The sequence below is a fragment of the Fusarium tjaetaba genome (genome assembly GCF_013396195.1).
Source record: "Fusarium tjaetaba strain NRRL 66243 chromosome Unknown NRRL66243_c0000091, whole genome shotgun sequence".
Lineage (NCBI taxonomy): Eukaryota > Fungi > Ascomycota > Sordariomycetes > Hypocreales > Nectriaceae > Fusarium > Fusarium tjaetaba.
This window is the reverse complement of record NW_023501287.1, coordinates 226,350-243,480: the sequence shown is the minus strand read 5'-3', so window position 1 is coordinate 243,480 and position 17,131 is coordinate 226,350. Positions and strand designations below refer to the sequence as shown.

The following is a 17,131-nucleotide window of genomic DNA, read 5'->3' as shown; positions in this document are numbered from 1 at the left end:
TCGTCGGCTCAACAACAGTGTCTACTTCCCTAGCAGCTCTCAATCTCTCAACCAGTTCTATGATGCTCGAGAACATAATCTACATCTTTATCTCCTCGCCCGGATAGATTGACTAGGATCCGCTCTGATGAAGGTCGCTGCGCTGCTAGCCGTGTGGCGAATGCGATTGCATGTGCGCTCTCTAGAGCAATGATGATGCCTCCACTCTTGGCCATGCGGAAGAACGTGCTGATGACCTCGTCGTTGCCGATCGTTGAGACTGATATGCGCCCAGCATCGTGCAGCATGGCCATCTCAGGTCCAATGCCTGGATAGACAAGTCCTGAGGCTACAGATGAGACGGGAGCAGCCTTGCCTTCGTCTTGTTGGAGAACCAGCGTCTTTGCGCCATGCAACGTACCTGGTTTGCCGTATGAGAGTGTCGCTGCATGTTGGCCAAGTTTCTCGGATTGCCCCAGTGGTTCTACCGCATGCAACTTCACTGCTGTATCATCAATGAATGCAGAGTACATCCCCATCGCATTGGATCCACCAGCGACACACGCAACGACATGCTCAGGCAATGTACCATCAGTCATGGTGAGGAACTGCTCTCGCGCTTCTTTGCCAATCACAGACTGAAAGTCTCTCACGATCAGTGGAAATGGATGAGGTCCAATCGCTGACCCAATCGCATACAGCGCATGCTCTCGTTGCTCAACATACGCATTGAAAGCCGAGTCACTGGCCTCTTTTAACGCAGACTGCCCCTTAGTAGCAGCAACAACCTTTGCTCCAAGGATCTGCATCCGAGCAACATTAGACTTTTGTTTCTCGGTATCGACACCTCCCATATGTATCTCACACTCAAGACCGAAATATGCCGCTGCAGTTGCGAGCGCAACACCGTGTTGGCCAGCCCCCGTCTCAGCGATGAGTTTAGTCTTTCCCATTGCTTTAGCGAGAAGTGCGAAACCGACACAGTGATTGATCTTGTGTGCTCCTGTGTGGTTCAAGTCTTCCCGCTTGACGAAGATTTGAGCACCGCCGACTTCGCGTGAAATGTTCTCGAGATGATGAATTGGTGTTGGGCGGCCTTGGAGGCCGATGCGGACCTTGTCCAGAGTTTGATTGAAAGAGGGTGAGTGGCGGAGTTCTTGGTACTTGGTAGCCAGTTCTTCGAGTGCTTGATGAGCTTCGGGTGGGTAGAAGTTACCACCAAATTGGCCATAGTAGCCATTCTGGTCTGGGTAGGTTTCTGTGTGAGGTTGATGAATGCTTCCCATGACGGCAGGTGATGGTAGTGGAGCGATAGAGCTGGAGAGTAATTGTATAATGTTGTTACCAGCCGGGCATAAAGTAGTACTAGGATCAGCTATTTATAATATTCTATGAAAAGTAGTGCCAAGTCATGCACATCATTGAACATCGAGGTGTTCATTCGCAGGGCGCATTCTCACATTTAGGGTGCAGCTTGACATGAAGGGTGCAAACTAGCACCATTGAGATGCCGCCAACGCCAACAATGAGGACCTCGAAGGATTCATGCTCATAAAATGGTACTGAATATTAAACTAAGCTAACCCAGAGCTGACTAGGAAATGAACTCCTTAATAGTCTCAACAAAATAGCTCTCATTCTCCAAGTACATGACATGCCCCGAGTCCGGCACGGCGACAAGCTTGAAATCACCCCTGATACCCTTCTCTTGCGCAGTCTTGACAACCAAATCTCTCATCATATCCACTAGAGGGTTGAGGTGTGCATCATGGTCTCTTTTCACAAACATTATCTTCTCACAGCTTTCCAAAAGCTGAGGAACGAGCAGTCGCATGTCAAACCGCTTGTTCTTCTGCAACGTCATCATCGCACGCAAACCATCCAGACTCAGAGTTGAACTAGCAAGTTTGAGTCGCTCATCCTGGTCGGGATGCTCATCAAGCCACTCTTTGCTCGCCCAGCCATAGTGCATTTGCCGAATGACATTCGCAGTAGTCCCATCTGCTTCAGCCTGGGCGCGCATCTTGTCAAAGACTTCAAGTGGCATTATGCCGAGGGCACCGAAAGATGCAGGAGGGCATGCACAGTATGCAAAGTTTTGGATCAATTTTGGGTGACGGCAGGCTAGATAGATACCGCTGGCTGCACCAAGTGAGACGCCGACCCAGGCGTGGATGCTCTCGATATGCAGAACACGAAGGAGTTCGTCGATGTCGTTGATCAGCTCTTCCATCTCGACGTTATCGACGTCTCTCACGGGAGTGCTTTGACCGTGGCCGGGATGATCGTAGCTTAGGACGCGGTAGCTTGATGAAGCGAGGCGCTGGGCAACAGGCTGATACAGAGTGGTGTCAGCGCCGAAACTGTTGGAGAGGACAATCCACGGGCCATCTTGTGAGTTTCATGCGATACTGTAAGATATCTTGCGGCCTGTAGAAATAACGGCACACTTGATGGTGTTTTGAGCAGAGGCCATTGTGATGCAACGACTAGTGAGGCAGCAAACGAGTATAGAGAAAGCCGATCAATGTAGTAAAGGTTTGGGGCTAATGGCACAACGCGAATTGATTTAAGTTGTAAACAAACTCAGATATAAGCACCCGGATACTTACTTTCTGCCGGATAGTTCTTGCATTGTATAGCTTGAAATGTGTCCGGGCGTAAGCTGACGAATCCTGCATCCTTCAGTCCTCAGTCCATGGTCAGCAAAACCTACCAATGATGCCGGTCCTGTTTTTCGCAATGATTGGCTGCGCAGATGTGTTTTGCAGTTTTTTCGGTGTAGTATATAGCTCAAACAGTAACTAAGCAACCTCGCAGATAATCCTCTACATCTCCCGTCTTGGACAAAGGCGCCATAATACCAACATATCCATCAGGTCTCACTACTGCAACAACACCATCATCCTTTGAAACGTCCAATACCTCGTAGACATCCTCCTTCTTTGACACTCCATAAGTTCGCATCTCTGCAAATGTCTTTACTCCCGCTGGCAGATCAGTCCACTCGAATCTGGACGTTAGTGGATGCACCACGATGAGATTTACAGTGCCTTTGGGGAACCTTTGTAGGATCTCGACGGATGACTGTAGACTAGACTTTGAAATGCCGGATTTATCGAGTAAGTCGTTGCTTGTGAAGACAAGGATGTAGTAGCGGCCGGTCGGTGGCATTTCTATGAGATGAGTTAGTAAACCAGTCCTAGATCTTGAAACCCAAAGTCTGTTGAGAACATACCGTCTTGCAAATGCCGAGCAGTGGCGTCCGCATAGCGCTTCACTTCAACATCAAGCAGTCGTCGTCCCGGCGTCAGCGCGCCTAGAAGCGGATCTCCTCGCGACAAGTTGCTCTTTGCACCCAGTTCCCTTATCAGTTGACTTCCCTTGTACTGAAGTCCGCAACCACTAGTAAACCCACTACCGTCACTGAAGACTCGAAGGAACTCTTCATGTGTCAGGCCTGAAGTTTCGGCGTCTGCTGATCCGATGCGACCGGAGAACATGTGCGAGAACTGGGCGTCGAACTCGATAAGTTGGCGGGCTACGTCTACGCGCTCTTGCGAGAATGTTTCGAGGATAGGGTCTGATCCAGAAGTGCTTGAAGGAGTGAGGCCGTGGATCTTGTGAACGAGTTTCCAAGCTAGGTTGTAAGAGTCCATCATTGACACGTTCATGCCCTGTCCTGCCTTGGGGCTGTGAGTATGGCAGGCTGCATAAAGTTAGCACTATGCCGTGGAATAAAGTCTGAATCAGGCTTACCATCACCGACAATGAACACCCTTTCCACGCCGTCGGATGTCTTAGCAGAGAATCTGGGAGCCATGCGCTGCCCAATCTGATAAGCAGCCCACCAATCTGGCTCAGTCTCCTCCTTGATCTTGATCTCATACGGCGCAAACACCTGCCGCGCTTGCTCAAAGATATACTCCAACGTAACAGCACCACGACGCTTCTTATCAGCCGATTTCTTATCCGTTCCAGTATCACCGCTCGTGTCAACCTCTTCAGCGACTTGAACGTAAAGACGAGTGAGATACTCGCCCGTTGCAATCTGTTCCCTGGGAATTACCATGACAGAACCAGCATCCGAGTGAACTGCGCAGCGCTTGCGGATATCAGGAAAGTTTGTGTCGGCGACGAAATCGCACACACCCCAGATGTGATCTGTCGTTTCGCCTTCGAGCTCTAGACCCATGCATTTTCGGACTTTTGATCGTGCACCATCTGCGCCGATGAGATACTTTGTTCGAACTGTGCCTTGTTGAGTTGATCCGTCTGGAAGATCTTGTTCATACTTGACCACGATGGGGAACTCAGCATTGTTGTCGTCGACCGTGTACTCCAGGAAACGATGGGATCTTCTGATGGCACCCTTGCCTGCGTAGAGATGAAGGTTCTCTTCTAGGATTCGCTCAATGCGGCCTTGATGGATGGTGACCTCGAATGGGAAGCGAGCAGGGACATTGACATCGGGAGCGAAACTGGTCCGCTCAATCCCGGTGGCATGAAATCCATTGCCATTGCCGTTGGTCTTTGCGTTTCCATTTGATTGCACAGGGTTCCAAAACGCCACCTCCTCCATGTGACAGCCTTCACTGATGATCTCACTTGCTATACCCAAACTCTGAAATACTTCAAGAGTTCTTGGTTGAAGTCCATCTGCCTGGCCAGCTTTCAGTGTACCCGGCTTGGAGTCCAGACAGAGAAGTGAGGCTTCTGTGATGCCATATCTTGCGAGAAGCAAGGTCAGAAACAGACCTGCTGGTCCAGCCTATAGTGTCCTTGTGAGTACAACTAATTTTACCAATGATAGCTTTAACTTACTCCAATGACGACGACTTCCTTGTGTTCTTCGGAAACATTAGACAAATCTGGCTGTTCAGAGAGTCGGGGTACAGGTAGAGCGCGCGAAGGAAGGATTCTCTGGTCTCGCGCCGCGTTGGAGGTTTCTTGAAAGACAGGCATCACGAATATCCAAGCTGTAAGTTCAATAAGCGATGAAAATGAAACTTCGGAACTGTTCAACGTCTTTCAAATCATGTTTATCAACTCCCAGGTCACGATGCACCGCTTTCCTCGGCACGCACCAATTCCGGTAGTATCTCCGATCTTCCGCCCAAGCCCGGAAATCTTGTTTCTCGGCAGTTTTTAGCGCAACTGCCAGGGCGGGGGAACTTCTCCCACCCAATTCATTTCTTATTTGGGGCGGAAGTCCGGAAATTCTCACTCTCACAAACAATGGCAAGTTCCGGATCGTTACCAAGTCGTCGAAATCTACCGCGGGCGTCGCATGCGTGCCAGAGATGTCGCGCGAAGAAGGCCAAATGCGATCAGCAGCAGCCTTGTGCTAATTGTGTGAGACATGAGTGGGATTGTGTCTATGGGTTGAGGAGGAAGAATGCGAGGGCGAGTACGGTTTCGGTGCTGAATGATGGGCAGCGCAATACGCCGCCGTCGCCGTTGTCTTCTTCGCGAAGTTATTATGAAGAGGCGGCGCGACGGAGCGAACCGCTCGAACAGGCTCATTCAACGGGTCGTATAGGTATAGTAACAATTCTTGTCTGTGATGCTTGGGACTGACGATTGACTCGTGTAGACGACGGTGATGTTGTAGGGGACATCAATCAGCATACTCACGGGACAGAGTTCTACGGCACATCGTCCAACTTTGTGCTGCTCAACCAATTCTTCGTCTATGCTCAGAAGAATCTGCCGCCCGGCCACCCAAACTCAAGCGGCAATTCCGGCTTCCTTTCTGCCAACGCTCAAGATGGTAATGTTATAGGTCATGGCCTCGTCACACAGTCGCCAATTTCCATTGTCAATCTCCTCTCTGACCGGGGAGTCTTGGAACCGCCTTCAAGACCAAAGACTCCCCCAACACGAGCAGTGGCCCAAGATGAGATCCAAGCGCGTTCGTCTCTTGAGATGAGACAGGGGACTGCGGGACTTGAGGACTCGGTCCATCATAATCCTCCAGGGACTACCAGCCAGAACAGAACATCCCCGGACAACTCTCTAACATCATCGAAACACAGGCTTGAGCGCGAATACATCAGACAGTTCTTCAACAACCTCCACCATCTTCATCCTATGCTTGATCCCATTGCTTTCGCCAAACAATGCGAGGAACTTGTCTGGAGCTCCCCAACCTCCATGGAAAGCAACAAGACTCAGCGTCATTTCTTTGCCCTGTACCATATAGTCGTGGCTGTGGGTGCGATTGTCGCTGGCTCTTGTATCACTCAGGAGTTTGAGCGCGACATCAATATCTGCATGAAGCTTCCGGCGCAAGGGCAGGATTTTAATCCTTCTCGATTAAGCCAGGAACTCTCGAAGAAGTACTTCCGGAAGTCCAGGATGTTGCTCGGAGATGTATTTGAAGTTTGCTCCCTGGAGAGCGCCCAGACACTTCTCCTTATGGTATGTGGCCTTGAGTCTCAGTGAAACCGGAAAACTAACCCAGTAAAGTCTTTGTACTGTCAGAACTCCCTCAAACCTCACGCTTGCTACATGTACTGCGGCCATGCCGTTCGCACAGCACTAGCCATTGGTATCGCGAGGGAAACTCCATCCAACTCGATTGAGGATCGCAAAGCAGCACGGAGAACGTGGTGGTGCATTTACTCTCACGAGATTGACATGAGCTGCAGTGCAGGTCGTCGCGATAGCCTTGGCAAGCCCAGGAATTACCAGATCGATCTGCCTCATATCAGAGGGCAAGAAGTCGCGATGTCGAGCCAGCCTGACCTGGAGAACTGCAGTGCCGCCATGATCAATGAGATGGTTCATTTCGCTGCTGTATTACGGCGTATCTCAAAGGAATTATACTATGACTCGAAGGGTCTGACTTTGCTTCAAAAGTCCGCTGTTGCAAAGGAACTGGATCGCCTGCTTGACGACTGGAAGGCTAAGCTGCCCACTTATCTGGACTTCACAGCCGTGTCATTCCGGGAGCAGGAATGGGCAGCTAAGCAGAAGCTCGTACTTCATCTCAGATACCTCAACGCAAGAATTGTTCTCCATCGCCCTTTTCTCGAACAGCCTATGCTCACGGCAGAAGCCAACATGTCTACCCATGCGGAGTTATGTTTGGACGCCGCACGGAAGACAATTTGCGTCATGTATGATGCATACGCAAACAGACATTACTTCCGCACTTGGTGGTACAACTCCACTTACACTTTGTACGCCGGGATGATCGTGCTGTATATCATCATGCTTGGTCCTACAGCTGTTCCTTCAGAGGACCTCCTTGCCGATGCTGTCAAAGCGCATGATATCTTGCAATCAATGGAGGAGGCTACTGTTGCTCGAAGAAGTGCGAGTCTGATTCAAGAAGGACTAGAGGTAGCGCGAGCATGCGTGCAGCGGCAACAGAGCAGGCCTGATGGCGATGCGGAACTACCGATCTTTGATGGCACACAGGGTGACTTGAGCAGTATTGCAGATCAGTTTTCGAGTGCTGTTTCGGGACAGGATCATGCGTTGTTAGCTTCGATCATTGATCCGAACTTGCTACAAGATTTCATGGCGGCGGATCAGGATGCTCTTGGATTCGGGTTTGAGATGCCATCTTTAGATGGGTTGTATGGCGAAGCATTGGATGTTGATACTATGTCAATGATGCCTTGAGTCGAAGAATGGTCGAGCGGGCGTTGAGTCGGATATTTATAAGTATTGTCAAATGAACTGTTCAATATATAATTGTATTATCGTTCCCCTACCTATAGCGCATCTCGCGGCCACTATCAGGTAAACTGTCTACCATAGCTATATAATTCTCTAATCAACATCTGGAACAGGCAGATCGTCAATAAATCTGAACTTCCGTCCCAATTTTTCCATTGCCTCCTCAGCTTTCTCTCTCCTAAGCTTCGCAGCCGCTTCATCCGAGACGAGAACAAAGTCATATGTCATCAGGGCGGAACCGATTTTAACTCCATACTTCTTCGCCGTTTCTTCATCTTCGACCTTCTTGATGTTGACAATCAACGAGTCCTTGACACCAAACACGGCATCAGTAGTTTCATAAGGATCATCCTTTAGGTAAAGTGCGCTAAATGGAATTTTGTTAGATATAATCTAGATTTCAAGAGACAGGCAGACTTACGTGATCAGAGGATCGTAGCCGTCTTTCTTGAACATAAAGTGCATGTGACTAGGTCGGTAGCAGTGTCGACCCAGTACATCAAGCAACTTTCCGACGGGTCCGTCATGAGGAATAGGATATGGTACAGGTACGATGGCCTTAAACCAGAAGTCTCCGTTATCATCACTCGTCAGCACAGCTCTTCCGTCCGGGCCAGTTCGATCTGCGTGTTGAACATCGTAGAACCCCTTGGAGTCCGTCTCCCAGACATCGATACTTGCTCCGGGGATTGGTGATCCGTTCACATCCTTGAGGGTACATAGAACAAGAAGAGGTTCGCCATCTGTATCTTGGGAGATCAGACTTCCCTCTTTTACATGCTCAGCCTCATGTGTGTGGAAAGGTCCCAAGACTGTGCCTTCAGTGCTGCCCTTTGGTTTCGGATGATCAATCGAGTCCACCAGGAGAGACAAGCCCAAGATATCAGATAATAAGATGAACTCTTGTCGGACATCCGTACAGATCTGACCAACTTGTGTCAGGAATTGGATAGCTGTCATCCACTCGTCTGTAGTGAGTCTCGTTTCTCTCGCCAAGTCATGCAAATGTGTGACAACTCGTTCGAGGATATACTTCAGTCGCAGATTACTGCACTGGGAGTTGATGGCGTGAACATTCTCGGTAATGTTGTCGATGGTGAGATCTTTGAGATTAACAGGGGCCGCCATGATGAATGAATAAATGACAAATAATTGAATAATAAGTTCTAGCCTTCAATTCGGTTCCGCTTCAAGCAATTTATCATTTCTAAACCCCGCGTTTCAATACGTCGTCGTTGTGGGGACGGTGTGATCCGAAGGTCGGGACCCGGGCTTTAAGACGTCGGATGATACTCCACATCCCGGAAGTGAAGGATTTCCGGCAGCCGGACCAAACCATCGGCAATTAGTCTCAGGGTCGGATCGGGTACGTCATTGGCTCGATCAGTCAGCGGAATTTGCTGCGTTGTCGTTGGTCGACAAGATCGTACCCATGTGAGTTGTAGGGTAGCTGTAGCACCGCGACGTGAAGAACAAAACTGTCGATTATAGAGATAAAGGAAGTCGCAGATTCTCTACACTTATATTTCATCATGCGGAGCAAGTTTGCTTATTTATTTGCGCATTGAGATTGAGTGCAATGCTATGTCAAGAGGTTGATTCTTGAGCTTGATCAAAAATGGTGATCGAACATGAGAATTCTAAAGCAAATCCGTGAAACCAACACGGAACACAGCAATACTCAATATCTTTGAGAGGCCTTGCCTCGTTTCATTCCGAAAAACAATGTCCAAATTGGCGCGAATCTGAAGGGACACTCTGATTGAAGATACAGTGTCCCTGCGGTTTGCGACCTGACAACGCGATCTGCTGTTCGGTTTCTGGACGGAGTATTAGTCAGCAAAGACAAGGTCGCGTGGCCCAATGGCAAGGCGTCTGACTACGAATCAGAAGATTCTGGGTTCGATCCCCAGCGTGATCATTCTTTTTGCTCTATCGTCCCCTGTCCGTTTTGTTTTAATTACGGCACTCTCCATCACCCGCACAAGGAGTAACTCCCTCCGCTGGAATGACTTTCTAGAACCCTTCTTAGGCTAAAGTCCTCACGGAAAAGCGGGGAACGGAAAAGGGATCGCCGCGGATAAGATACCAATTTCGACTGCTAGCATCGTTTCAAGTTTCGTAAAGGTTAAATACAAGGGCCATGGCATAATCGAGGTTAATTAAAGACAAACGTGTCAGGACGCCAAGCGGTGACCTCACCATTGGAGGATATACATCTCTCCATCGCGGGGATTCTGCCCGACAACCGAACTCAATTATACCCTGGATATACGTGGATCTTTGACTTCTGTAATACTCGGAGGTCTATCCTCCGAGGATAATATAACTTTATGCCTTGCCTTGCTCATGGATGATGAACTTTGTTCCTCACTCTCTTCACTTCGTGTGTTCTGTTCATCAAAATGCATGGTAAATTACTCAGTGTGCTTCTAGGCTCTGCTTTTTTGGCAGTGCCTAGCCAAGCCGTCAACCTTTTCGTAGCGGACTACGGCGGTAACCTGAGCACTCTGAGCCTCACCGAATCCGCCAAAGGCTACGATCTGTCCGTCACCTCGAAAACGACCGATTGTTCTCCCGGACCTAATTGGCTCACTCTTGACAAGCCCAACAACGTGCTTTATTGTCTGGATCGCGGTCTCAACTTTCAACCGCCTGGATCATTGAACTCGTTCACCATTGGCGATAAGGGTGTTTTGACGCGCGTTTCTCGTGTCAAGTCAACTGTAGGAGGCGCTGTTGCAGGCGAGATTATTACTGGAGCAAACGGCAAGCGTGGTTATTTCAGTGCTTCATAGTAGGTCGGTCGCCGGCAGTTGCTTGAGAATAGATTTACTCACATGACATAGCACTCCTGGAGTAGCATCTCTATATGCTCTCGGTGACAAGGGCGCCATTACCGGCACAGCGCCGCTTCAAGAGTTGACTACAAAAATCAGCCAGACTGGCCCCATTGCAGACCGCCAGGAAGCAAGCCATCTTCACCATGTCATTATTGACCCTACCGGAAAATATGTCATTACACCTGATCTCGGTGGTGATGTCGTCCGCGTTTTTACTTATGACAAGAACACTCTTGCTCCCATTGCTGAGGTGGGCAGCTTGAGCGCTCCCCGTGGTTCTGGACCTCGCCATGGATTCTTCAGAATCATGGCCAATGGCGAGACTTTCTTCTTCTTCAACGGTGAACTTGACCAGAAGGTGTACTCTTACAGCGTCAAGTATACCCGCACTGGCCTCTCCTTCACAAAGGTCTTTGAGATTCCATCACTCAACGCTAGCTTTCCTCCCAACACGGCTCCCATCAGCGAGATTGCCATGAGCGTAAGTAAACGAATATTCTACTTGAGAGCCATACTGACTTTCACCCAGCCTGACCAGCGTTTTGTGATCGTCACCAACCGTGAGAAGTCTTTCGCCAACTCTCCCCAGCGTGGATCTGGTCCTTCCGACACCCTCACAGTCTTCCAGATCAACGAGGACGGTACCTTGAAGCCTATCCAGGCCGTCCCATCTGGAGGATACCTTCCCCGACAGTTCTCATTCAACAAAGCTGGTGACAAGATTGCGGTTGGTCATCAGGTAAACCAAACCGTTGTCATTTGGAAGCGCGATGTCAAGAGTGGCAAGATCATCACGGAGCAGGAGGGCGGAAAGCTGGCCCAGGTGAAGCTTACCGGAGATGTCGTAGCCACCATCTGGGACGAGTAGCTACATATAAAAGTTCAAGTAGAACGTAGTCGTGAAGAGTAACTTGTTACTAATGGATCTGGCTCTATCATTTATGATCTGAAATTTGTATTCCCCTCATGTATTGACTGCTTGTGCAGTTTTATACAACCCAATATTTCACAAGATATGAATTCTATTTTTATCTGATAATGACTCTGGCTTTTAGCAGAGGGTAATTAGCGTAAGGCGAGATGAAGAGGTAAGCACTGCGGTGATTCCGCTTGACACTGCCGGGTTTACAGCTGCATGTAGTTATTTTCCTTGGCAGTGCTTAACAGCTGGCATTTAGCATACAAGCTCTGATAGCTGACGCATCGCACGTGATCCGTTTCAACATTGCTTCCGATCGAATTTCTTTTTGTTTACTCTTCTTCACATCCTCCATGCAGCACATCACCTCATCGCAATACAAATCAGATCGCTTCATCAAAACAACATGGCGCACCTTGCACCTGATCTGCGCGCCCTTATATCTCCGGAATCCAGTATGAACGTACCCCGTTGGCAACTCCCGCATACGCTTTGCAGGTCAGAACAGCCGCATATCTCTGGCTTTTTTTCAAGGCGTCGTGTGGACGAATACGCTACCCCGGCCAAAAGGCGAGATTATATGCACGAGTTTCTACGATGGATACGCAGAGAAAATGATCCAGACCACCTGGAAGCCCTCACAAAGGAATGTGAGAGAGAAGTCAGCATCTAGTTCGTGAAGGACTTCAATCTACATCCATATGGGCCCTTTTACGACTACGTGGTACTCCTTTGGGTCTGGCTTATCTACCGTGCGTCCTCTTCAGTTACAATATGTGTGCTTTCAGTACTGACTCTGCTATTAGTCGGTGACGTTCATCCTATCCCTATTTTCCCATGGGGATACGTGGGGGGAGCACCATCTGGTCACCCTCCAGCCACATGGGGTAGCACGAGAGAGCTTCAGACTGCTATACTCCAACGACTGGGTTGCTGGAGACCTAAGGACTGGGAAAGAAACATAAGATTTCTGTACCCTTCGAACCTGTTTTCTATCGGGCACATTCTCGACAATCGACTTTCTACATTTAAGCCTATGTTCGAGTACAACTTCGTCGCTGTTGCTCCTCCGGGTGTCAGTAGCATTGCTCTAGAGCATGCCTCATTGCCATCTCCTACCAATAACAAGTCGCCCGATCAACAGGACAAACGAGAGCTCAGTGGCTACCCCTCACCTGCAAGTATTCTGAGAAATGCTGCCCAGCTTCCGCAGAGCCTTCCGGTGGAGGAGCCTCATTCACCAACGCCAGAGGAGGGAGAGATCCGCAATCCTTCTCCGGAAGGCCAGCAGCTATCGACCTGTACCCAAGAATCGAATATTTTACAACTCACAAGGAGCTATGGTGAGCACGAAAGCCAGGCTGTTGTCCATGGTGGGCGAACAAGCAGAAGTCCCAGCCTTCCAGCCTCTACCGAACGAAGAAGTACACTCTCTGTCTCCCTCGAACGATTCGTCAACATGAGCGCCCGCTTGCACTGTGTAGAGGATGAGAACTTCGACGTTGATACAATTGCATGGCTAGTCATGGGACTTGGAGCTGATGAGTCCCGACAACGGCTGTTTTACTTTTACGACCATGCGACAGTCGATATATGGTATTGTTTGGGGGATGTGTTGTCTCAGCCAGTACGTCGTCTGACAGAACTTGGGTCATCCCAGGAAGCATGCATTTCTCACGGCTTATCGTGCAAGCGGGTTATGGTCATCCAAGATGAACCTGGTTCTCGACGTCTCCGTTTCGAATCAGTTTATCGAGATGAGTGATGGGTTGGAAGTATGAGATGGTTTGTGGAATGGAGAGGGCATTCACGGCCTCGGATATGGGCCTCAGTGTACTTGGAGTTTGGTGCCTACTTGGCAATGTCGGCTATCAGGTTGTATGGCTGTGTTCTTTTGTATGCAAAATGGCAACACGGAGGTGAATGGTGATACATGGTAAGGTACTCGGTATAGATTTGCGATCTATAATGTATAATGTTTATTGAACCCCATTATGCTCATGGCGATCTCCCGTCAAAGAAACAATATTTACATTCATCTCAAATAGTCGGCGATAAGTATCTCTAGAGCATTCTGGCTCTTCCAGACGGGTGTCAAGAACTACCCGACTGCTCCCCCGTTACAGTGCTTGGCTCCGTCTCAAGGGAGGTTTCCTTCAGGTATCTAAATCTTGCACCGAATACCCACCAAACACCAGAAAACAGGAACGTCGCCCCAACGATGAGTGCGGCCCAGTTCATGTTCCCAATGTTTTCACCCGTGACTGGTAGATAAAGAGGCATGCTGTTGGGGAGTTAGTCAGGCTGAAGTCTCGATTATGTAGCACTTACACATATATGACAATGGTAAGCATCGCCCATGCAACAGCAACGTAATTCACAAAGTAGCCCCATCTGCCAAGATCAAAGTGAGGGCGAGGTGGAAGAATTGAACGGCCTCGGACAAGAGCCTGATGAAAGCGTCAGCAGCCAAATAATATCATCAATGAGCAATACTCACCACAGTAACTGGTATCGCATAGGCGAGGGCGAAACAAACACCAGCACCACTGACGATAGCGTTATATGCCAGTTCACTTCCCAGAGAGATAAGACCAATGATAACTTCAACAACCATGATGGCGAAGATGAAGTTCAATGGGATCTGGAGCTTTTGGTCGATCTTCTGGAGACGATGGGACCATGGAAATGCCCTGTCCTCCGCCATGCGCCAACCTAGGCGAGAACACGAAGAAAGAATACCGGTGCAGACAAGGAGCTGAGAGTTGGCGGGTTAGCTGTCGGTATAAGCAAGTGAGATCTGCTGTTAACTTACGTTCACAACGCCAAAGACTATTGCAACATAGATACCGGCATACTCACTTCCCGCTACATCCGAGAACCAAGTGACATACGGTGACCTGAACATAAGCTTGAGTGATGAGAACATGGGCCAGGGGGACTTACAGTGCTGTTACATACTCGGTGTAGTTACCGCAGCAGAACAGTAGTATGAGATCAGTGACGATTGTAGCAACACCGGAAAGGACCATGGACCAAACCATTGCTCTCTGTGTCATGTCAGCACGTTAAACCTTTATCGAGTAAAAAGACTTACTGGTGCATCTTGAGATGCATTCTTCATCTCCTCAACTAAATGCATCATACTATCCGTACCGTAAAGGCCGTAAAGCGGGGTATAAAAGCTAAGTATGAACACCCATCCATTATTGGTGTATCCTGAGTTGTTGATAAACTTGGTAAAAACGAATTCTGCGCTAGCTTTGGGGGCTGTGGCGAGTAGAGTGATGGCCCAGCCAAAGAAGCCCAGGATTGTGAAAACGGCGCCGACGGTGCTGTAGAGAGGGAGCGCACTGGGCTTCAAGTTCATGAGAAAGGGAATTACCAGTAATCCGAGATAAATCAGAAAGGTTTGGTAAGGCTAAGGAGGTCAGCGCATGGCACCACGGTAAGGGCCTAACTGTAAATACCTTCCAGTCGACATTTGGGTGAAAGATAGACACCATGGTACCAATGATGTTGGCAGTGTTCAGGGCGCAGGAAGAGCCAGTGGCGGTCTCCGCCAGCAGCAAACACCAACCGACAAAGTATGAAAGGAACGGCCGGTACTTTTCAGTTGCGAGCTTCTGGACATAGAATTGTTGACCACCTGCAGTAGGCCAGATACCACAGTACTCAGCCAGTGAGGCCATGAGCAGGGTTTGGCCGACTGCGACGATGATGGAGCCGTAGAGAAGCGAGGCTGGTCCACCGACGTCAAAGATTACACCGTAAAATACGACGACGCACGTCCATGTCGCACTGATCATTACCTGGTAGGCGCATACTGTGCTGCTGTTAGTGTTGAAGACCAAGAAACTGCTGAAGAAGACTCACATGTCCAGAAGTTGTAGACGCGATGCAACTCGGCAATCTTTCCGAGAGACTTGAGATACGCATCGTCAGTATCAAACTGGCTGCCCTCGTGAACGGAACCATCGTAAGAGATTGGCTCAGCCTTGATGTCGTCTTTAGGGGGGTCCATATCCAGTGGAGTTCGGAAGTAGATGATATCGCCGTTGAGAATGTGGCGCGATCATGGACTGGGGAATAGAGGAACAATGCCAAGATGCAAAATAGGAACCAATTTGGGAACAATGGTTTAAAGGGAGATTTTGCGATGGAGGGACCGAGATCGGGAAGATCTATAACCAATTTCCCAATACGACTACACAAAGCAACATGACCAGATACCGCAATCTAGATCCTGGTCGAGAATGCGGGGAAAGATAACATCAGGACAGAAATGACCAATGATGGGCTAGCCTGCTATCGTTTACAGCTGCCATCATTCCACGCAAGCGCCTCGTTTCTCTCCCGGGCAGCCAAGTTAAGCCTTCCCTGGAATACACCGCGCTGCCGTTTCTCTCCCGACCAGCCTAGGCCGGGCTAGCGTTGCTCATGTGAGTTCCAAGGCCTTGGATCGATGTGAAATTGGCTTGGAGTTTTCTCTGCCGACCAACCTATCTTGGACTAGTGAAGTGCTAGCGAGAACCATTGGATGCAGCTTCATTGTAATGATAGAGTCATAACGAAACGAAGAAAGTCATGATAACGTCTATAAATAATGATAAGGACTTCGAAGAAATCTCAATAGCAACTATCGATCTGACTACTGCTTCAAAATGGCTTCATTGAGCACTGTTAACACTAAACCATCCTTTGCGCGTCTCGACGCAGCGGAACCATCCACAACGCCACAGAACCTTGTCGCAGCCATCAAACGCGACGGCGGCGTAATTGTCGAGAACCTTATATCTCACCAGCTAGCAGAACAGATCAGAGCAGATCTCAAACCGCATTTTGACTCTGATATTCCAGACTTGTCGGGATTCTTTCCCGTCACAACCCAAAGAGCAACTGGCTTGTTCAATGTTTCTGATTCGTGTGTTGAACTTGCCTGTAATCCTCTGTATATTGACGTCGCGAATGAGCTGTGCTCTTCGTCGCTGACGTATTGGGAGCGGGACAAGAGGATCACTGTCAGCGGAAAGCCTATTGTTTCGTCGACGGTGGCGTTTCGGGTTAATCCAGGTGGCAAACAGCAGGTTCTGCATCGAGATGATGAGTGAGTATACCCTTTCGCCACGGTCTAGAATTATCCGTAGAATAATCAGCGTTGGTCTGGAACCCTTTGCTGACTGGAAGCAGTGACTATCACCCCCACGACAAAGAGCTCCCAGTCATGATTGGCTGCGTGACGGCTCTCACCAAAACCACACGGGAGAACGGCGCCACGATCGGCATCCCGGGATCTCATCTCTGGGATAGTGAGCGCCAACCATATGACGAAGAAGCTGTGCCCGCAGAACTAGAGCCAGGTGATGCTTTTATCTTTCTGGGCAACCTGTATCATGCTGGTGGCCAGAATATTACCCAGTAAGTACAAGTCCAATCACATCTAGCTAGCTTGATGCTGATTGAGTACGCAGAAATGAGTATCGCGAGACAGTAGGCATCTTCCTCTGCAAGCCGACTCTCCGCCCTGCGGAGAACCAGTTCCTCATGGTACCGTTGGAGCGAGCGAGGCAGCTCACACCACAGGCGCAAAGATTGCTTGGCTATGGCGTTTGTAAGCCATCGCTGGGATTCATGAACTACCAAGACCCAATGAAGGTGCTGTTTGGAGTGGAGGACGAAGAGACAGTGCTCATGTAAA

General features: G+C 49.2%; 7 protein-coding genes across 7 annotated transcripts; 4 read left to right on the top strand and 3 right to left on the bottom strand.

Annotated features, from left to right (window-relative positions):
• Positions 1-47: 47 nt before the first annotated feature.
• FTJAE_4839 (phenol hydroxylase) lies at positions 48-4,944 on the bottom strand (the record flags this gene model as incomplete). Its single annotated transcript, XM_037351283.1, has 8 exons — positions 48-1,296; positions 1,575-2,370; positions 2,592-2,654; positions 2,696-2,729; positions 2,779-3,155; positions 3,218-3,688; positions 3,739-4,750; positions 4,804-4,944. 8 exons carry the CDS (start codon positions 4,942-4,944, stop codon positions 48-50), a joined length of 4,143 nt encoding a protein of 1,380 aa, XP_037208096.1.
• Positions 4,945-5,217: 273 nt separating this feature from the next.
• On the top strand, positions 5,218-7,614 carry FTJAE_4838 (uncharacterized protein; the record flags this gene model as incomplete). The annotated part of the gene is made up of 3 exons (XM_037351282.1): positions 5,218-5,521; positions 5,576-6,402; positions 6,451-7,614. 3 exons carry the CDS (start codon positions 5,218-5,220, stop codon positions 7,612-7,614), a joined length of 2,295 nt encoding a protein of 764 aa, XP_037208095.1.
• A 150-nt stretch (positions 7,615-7,764) lies between these two features.
• On the bottom strand, positions 7,765-8,799 carry FTJAE_4837 (hydroxyquinol-1 2-dioxygenase; the record flags this gene model as incomplete). The annotated part of the gene is made up of 2 exons (XM_037351281.1): positions 7,765-8,038; positions 8,093-8,799. The coding sequence occupies 2 exons, from the start codon at positions 8,797-8,799 to the stop codon at positions 7,765-7,767; spliced, it is 981 nt and encodes a 326-aa protein (XP_037208094.1).
• Positions 8,800-10,076: 1,277 nt separating this feature from the next.
• On the top strand, positions 10,077-11,382 carry FTJAE_4836 (uncharacterized protein; the record flags this gene model as incomplete). Its single annotated transcript, XM_037351280.1, has 4 exons — positions 10,077-10,083; positions 10,126-10,468; positions 10,521-10,995; positions 11,044-11,382. The coding sequence occupies 4 exons, from the start codon at positions 10,077-10,079 to the stop codon at positions 11,380-11,382; spliced, it is 1,164 nt and encodes a 387-aa protein (XP_037208093.1).
• Positions 11,383-11,839: 457 nt separating this feature from the next.
• On the top strand, positions 11,840-13,198 carry FTJAE_4835 (uncharacterized protein; the record flags this gene model as incomplete). The annotated part of the gene is made up of 2 exons (XM_037351279.1): positions 11,840-11,888; positions 12,240-13,198. The coding sequence occupies 2 exons, from the start codon at positions 11,840-11,842 to the stop codon at positions 13,196-13,198; spliced, it is 1,008 nt and encodes a 335-aa protein (XP_037208092.1).
• Positions 13,199-13,527: 329 nt separating this feature from the next.
• Positions 13,528-15,457, bottom strand: FTJAE_4834 (choline permease; the record flags this gene model as incomplete). The annotated part of the gene is made up of 8 exons (XM_037351278.1): positions 13,528-13,717; positions 13,765-13,883; positions 13,934-14,191; positions 14,249-14,333; positions 14,380-14,483; positions 14,531-14,854; positions 14,904-15,259; positions 15,310-15,457. The coding sequence occupies 8 exons, from the start codon at positions 15,455-15,457 to the stop codon at positions 13,528-13,530; spliced, it is 1,584 nt and encodes a 527-aa protein (XP_037208091.1).
• A 640-nt stretch (positions 15,458-16,097) lies between these two features.
• Positions 16,098-17,130, top strand: FTJAE_4833 (phytanoyl dioxygenase family; the record flags this gene model as incomplete). Its single annotated transcript, XM_037351277.1, has 3 exons — positions 16,098-16,540; positions 16,624-16,851; positions 16,905-17,130. 3 exons carry the CDS (start codon positions 16,098-16,100, stop codon positions 17,128-17,130), a joined length of 897 nt encoding a protein of 298 aa, XP_037208090.1.
• Position 17,131: the final 1 nt, after the last annotated feature.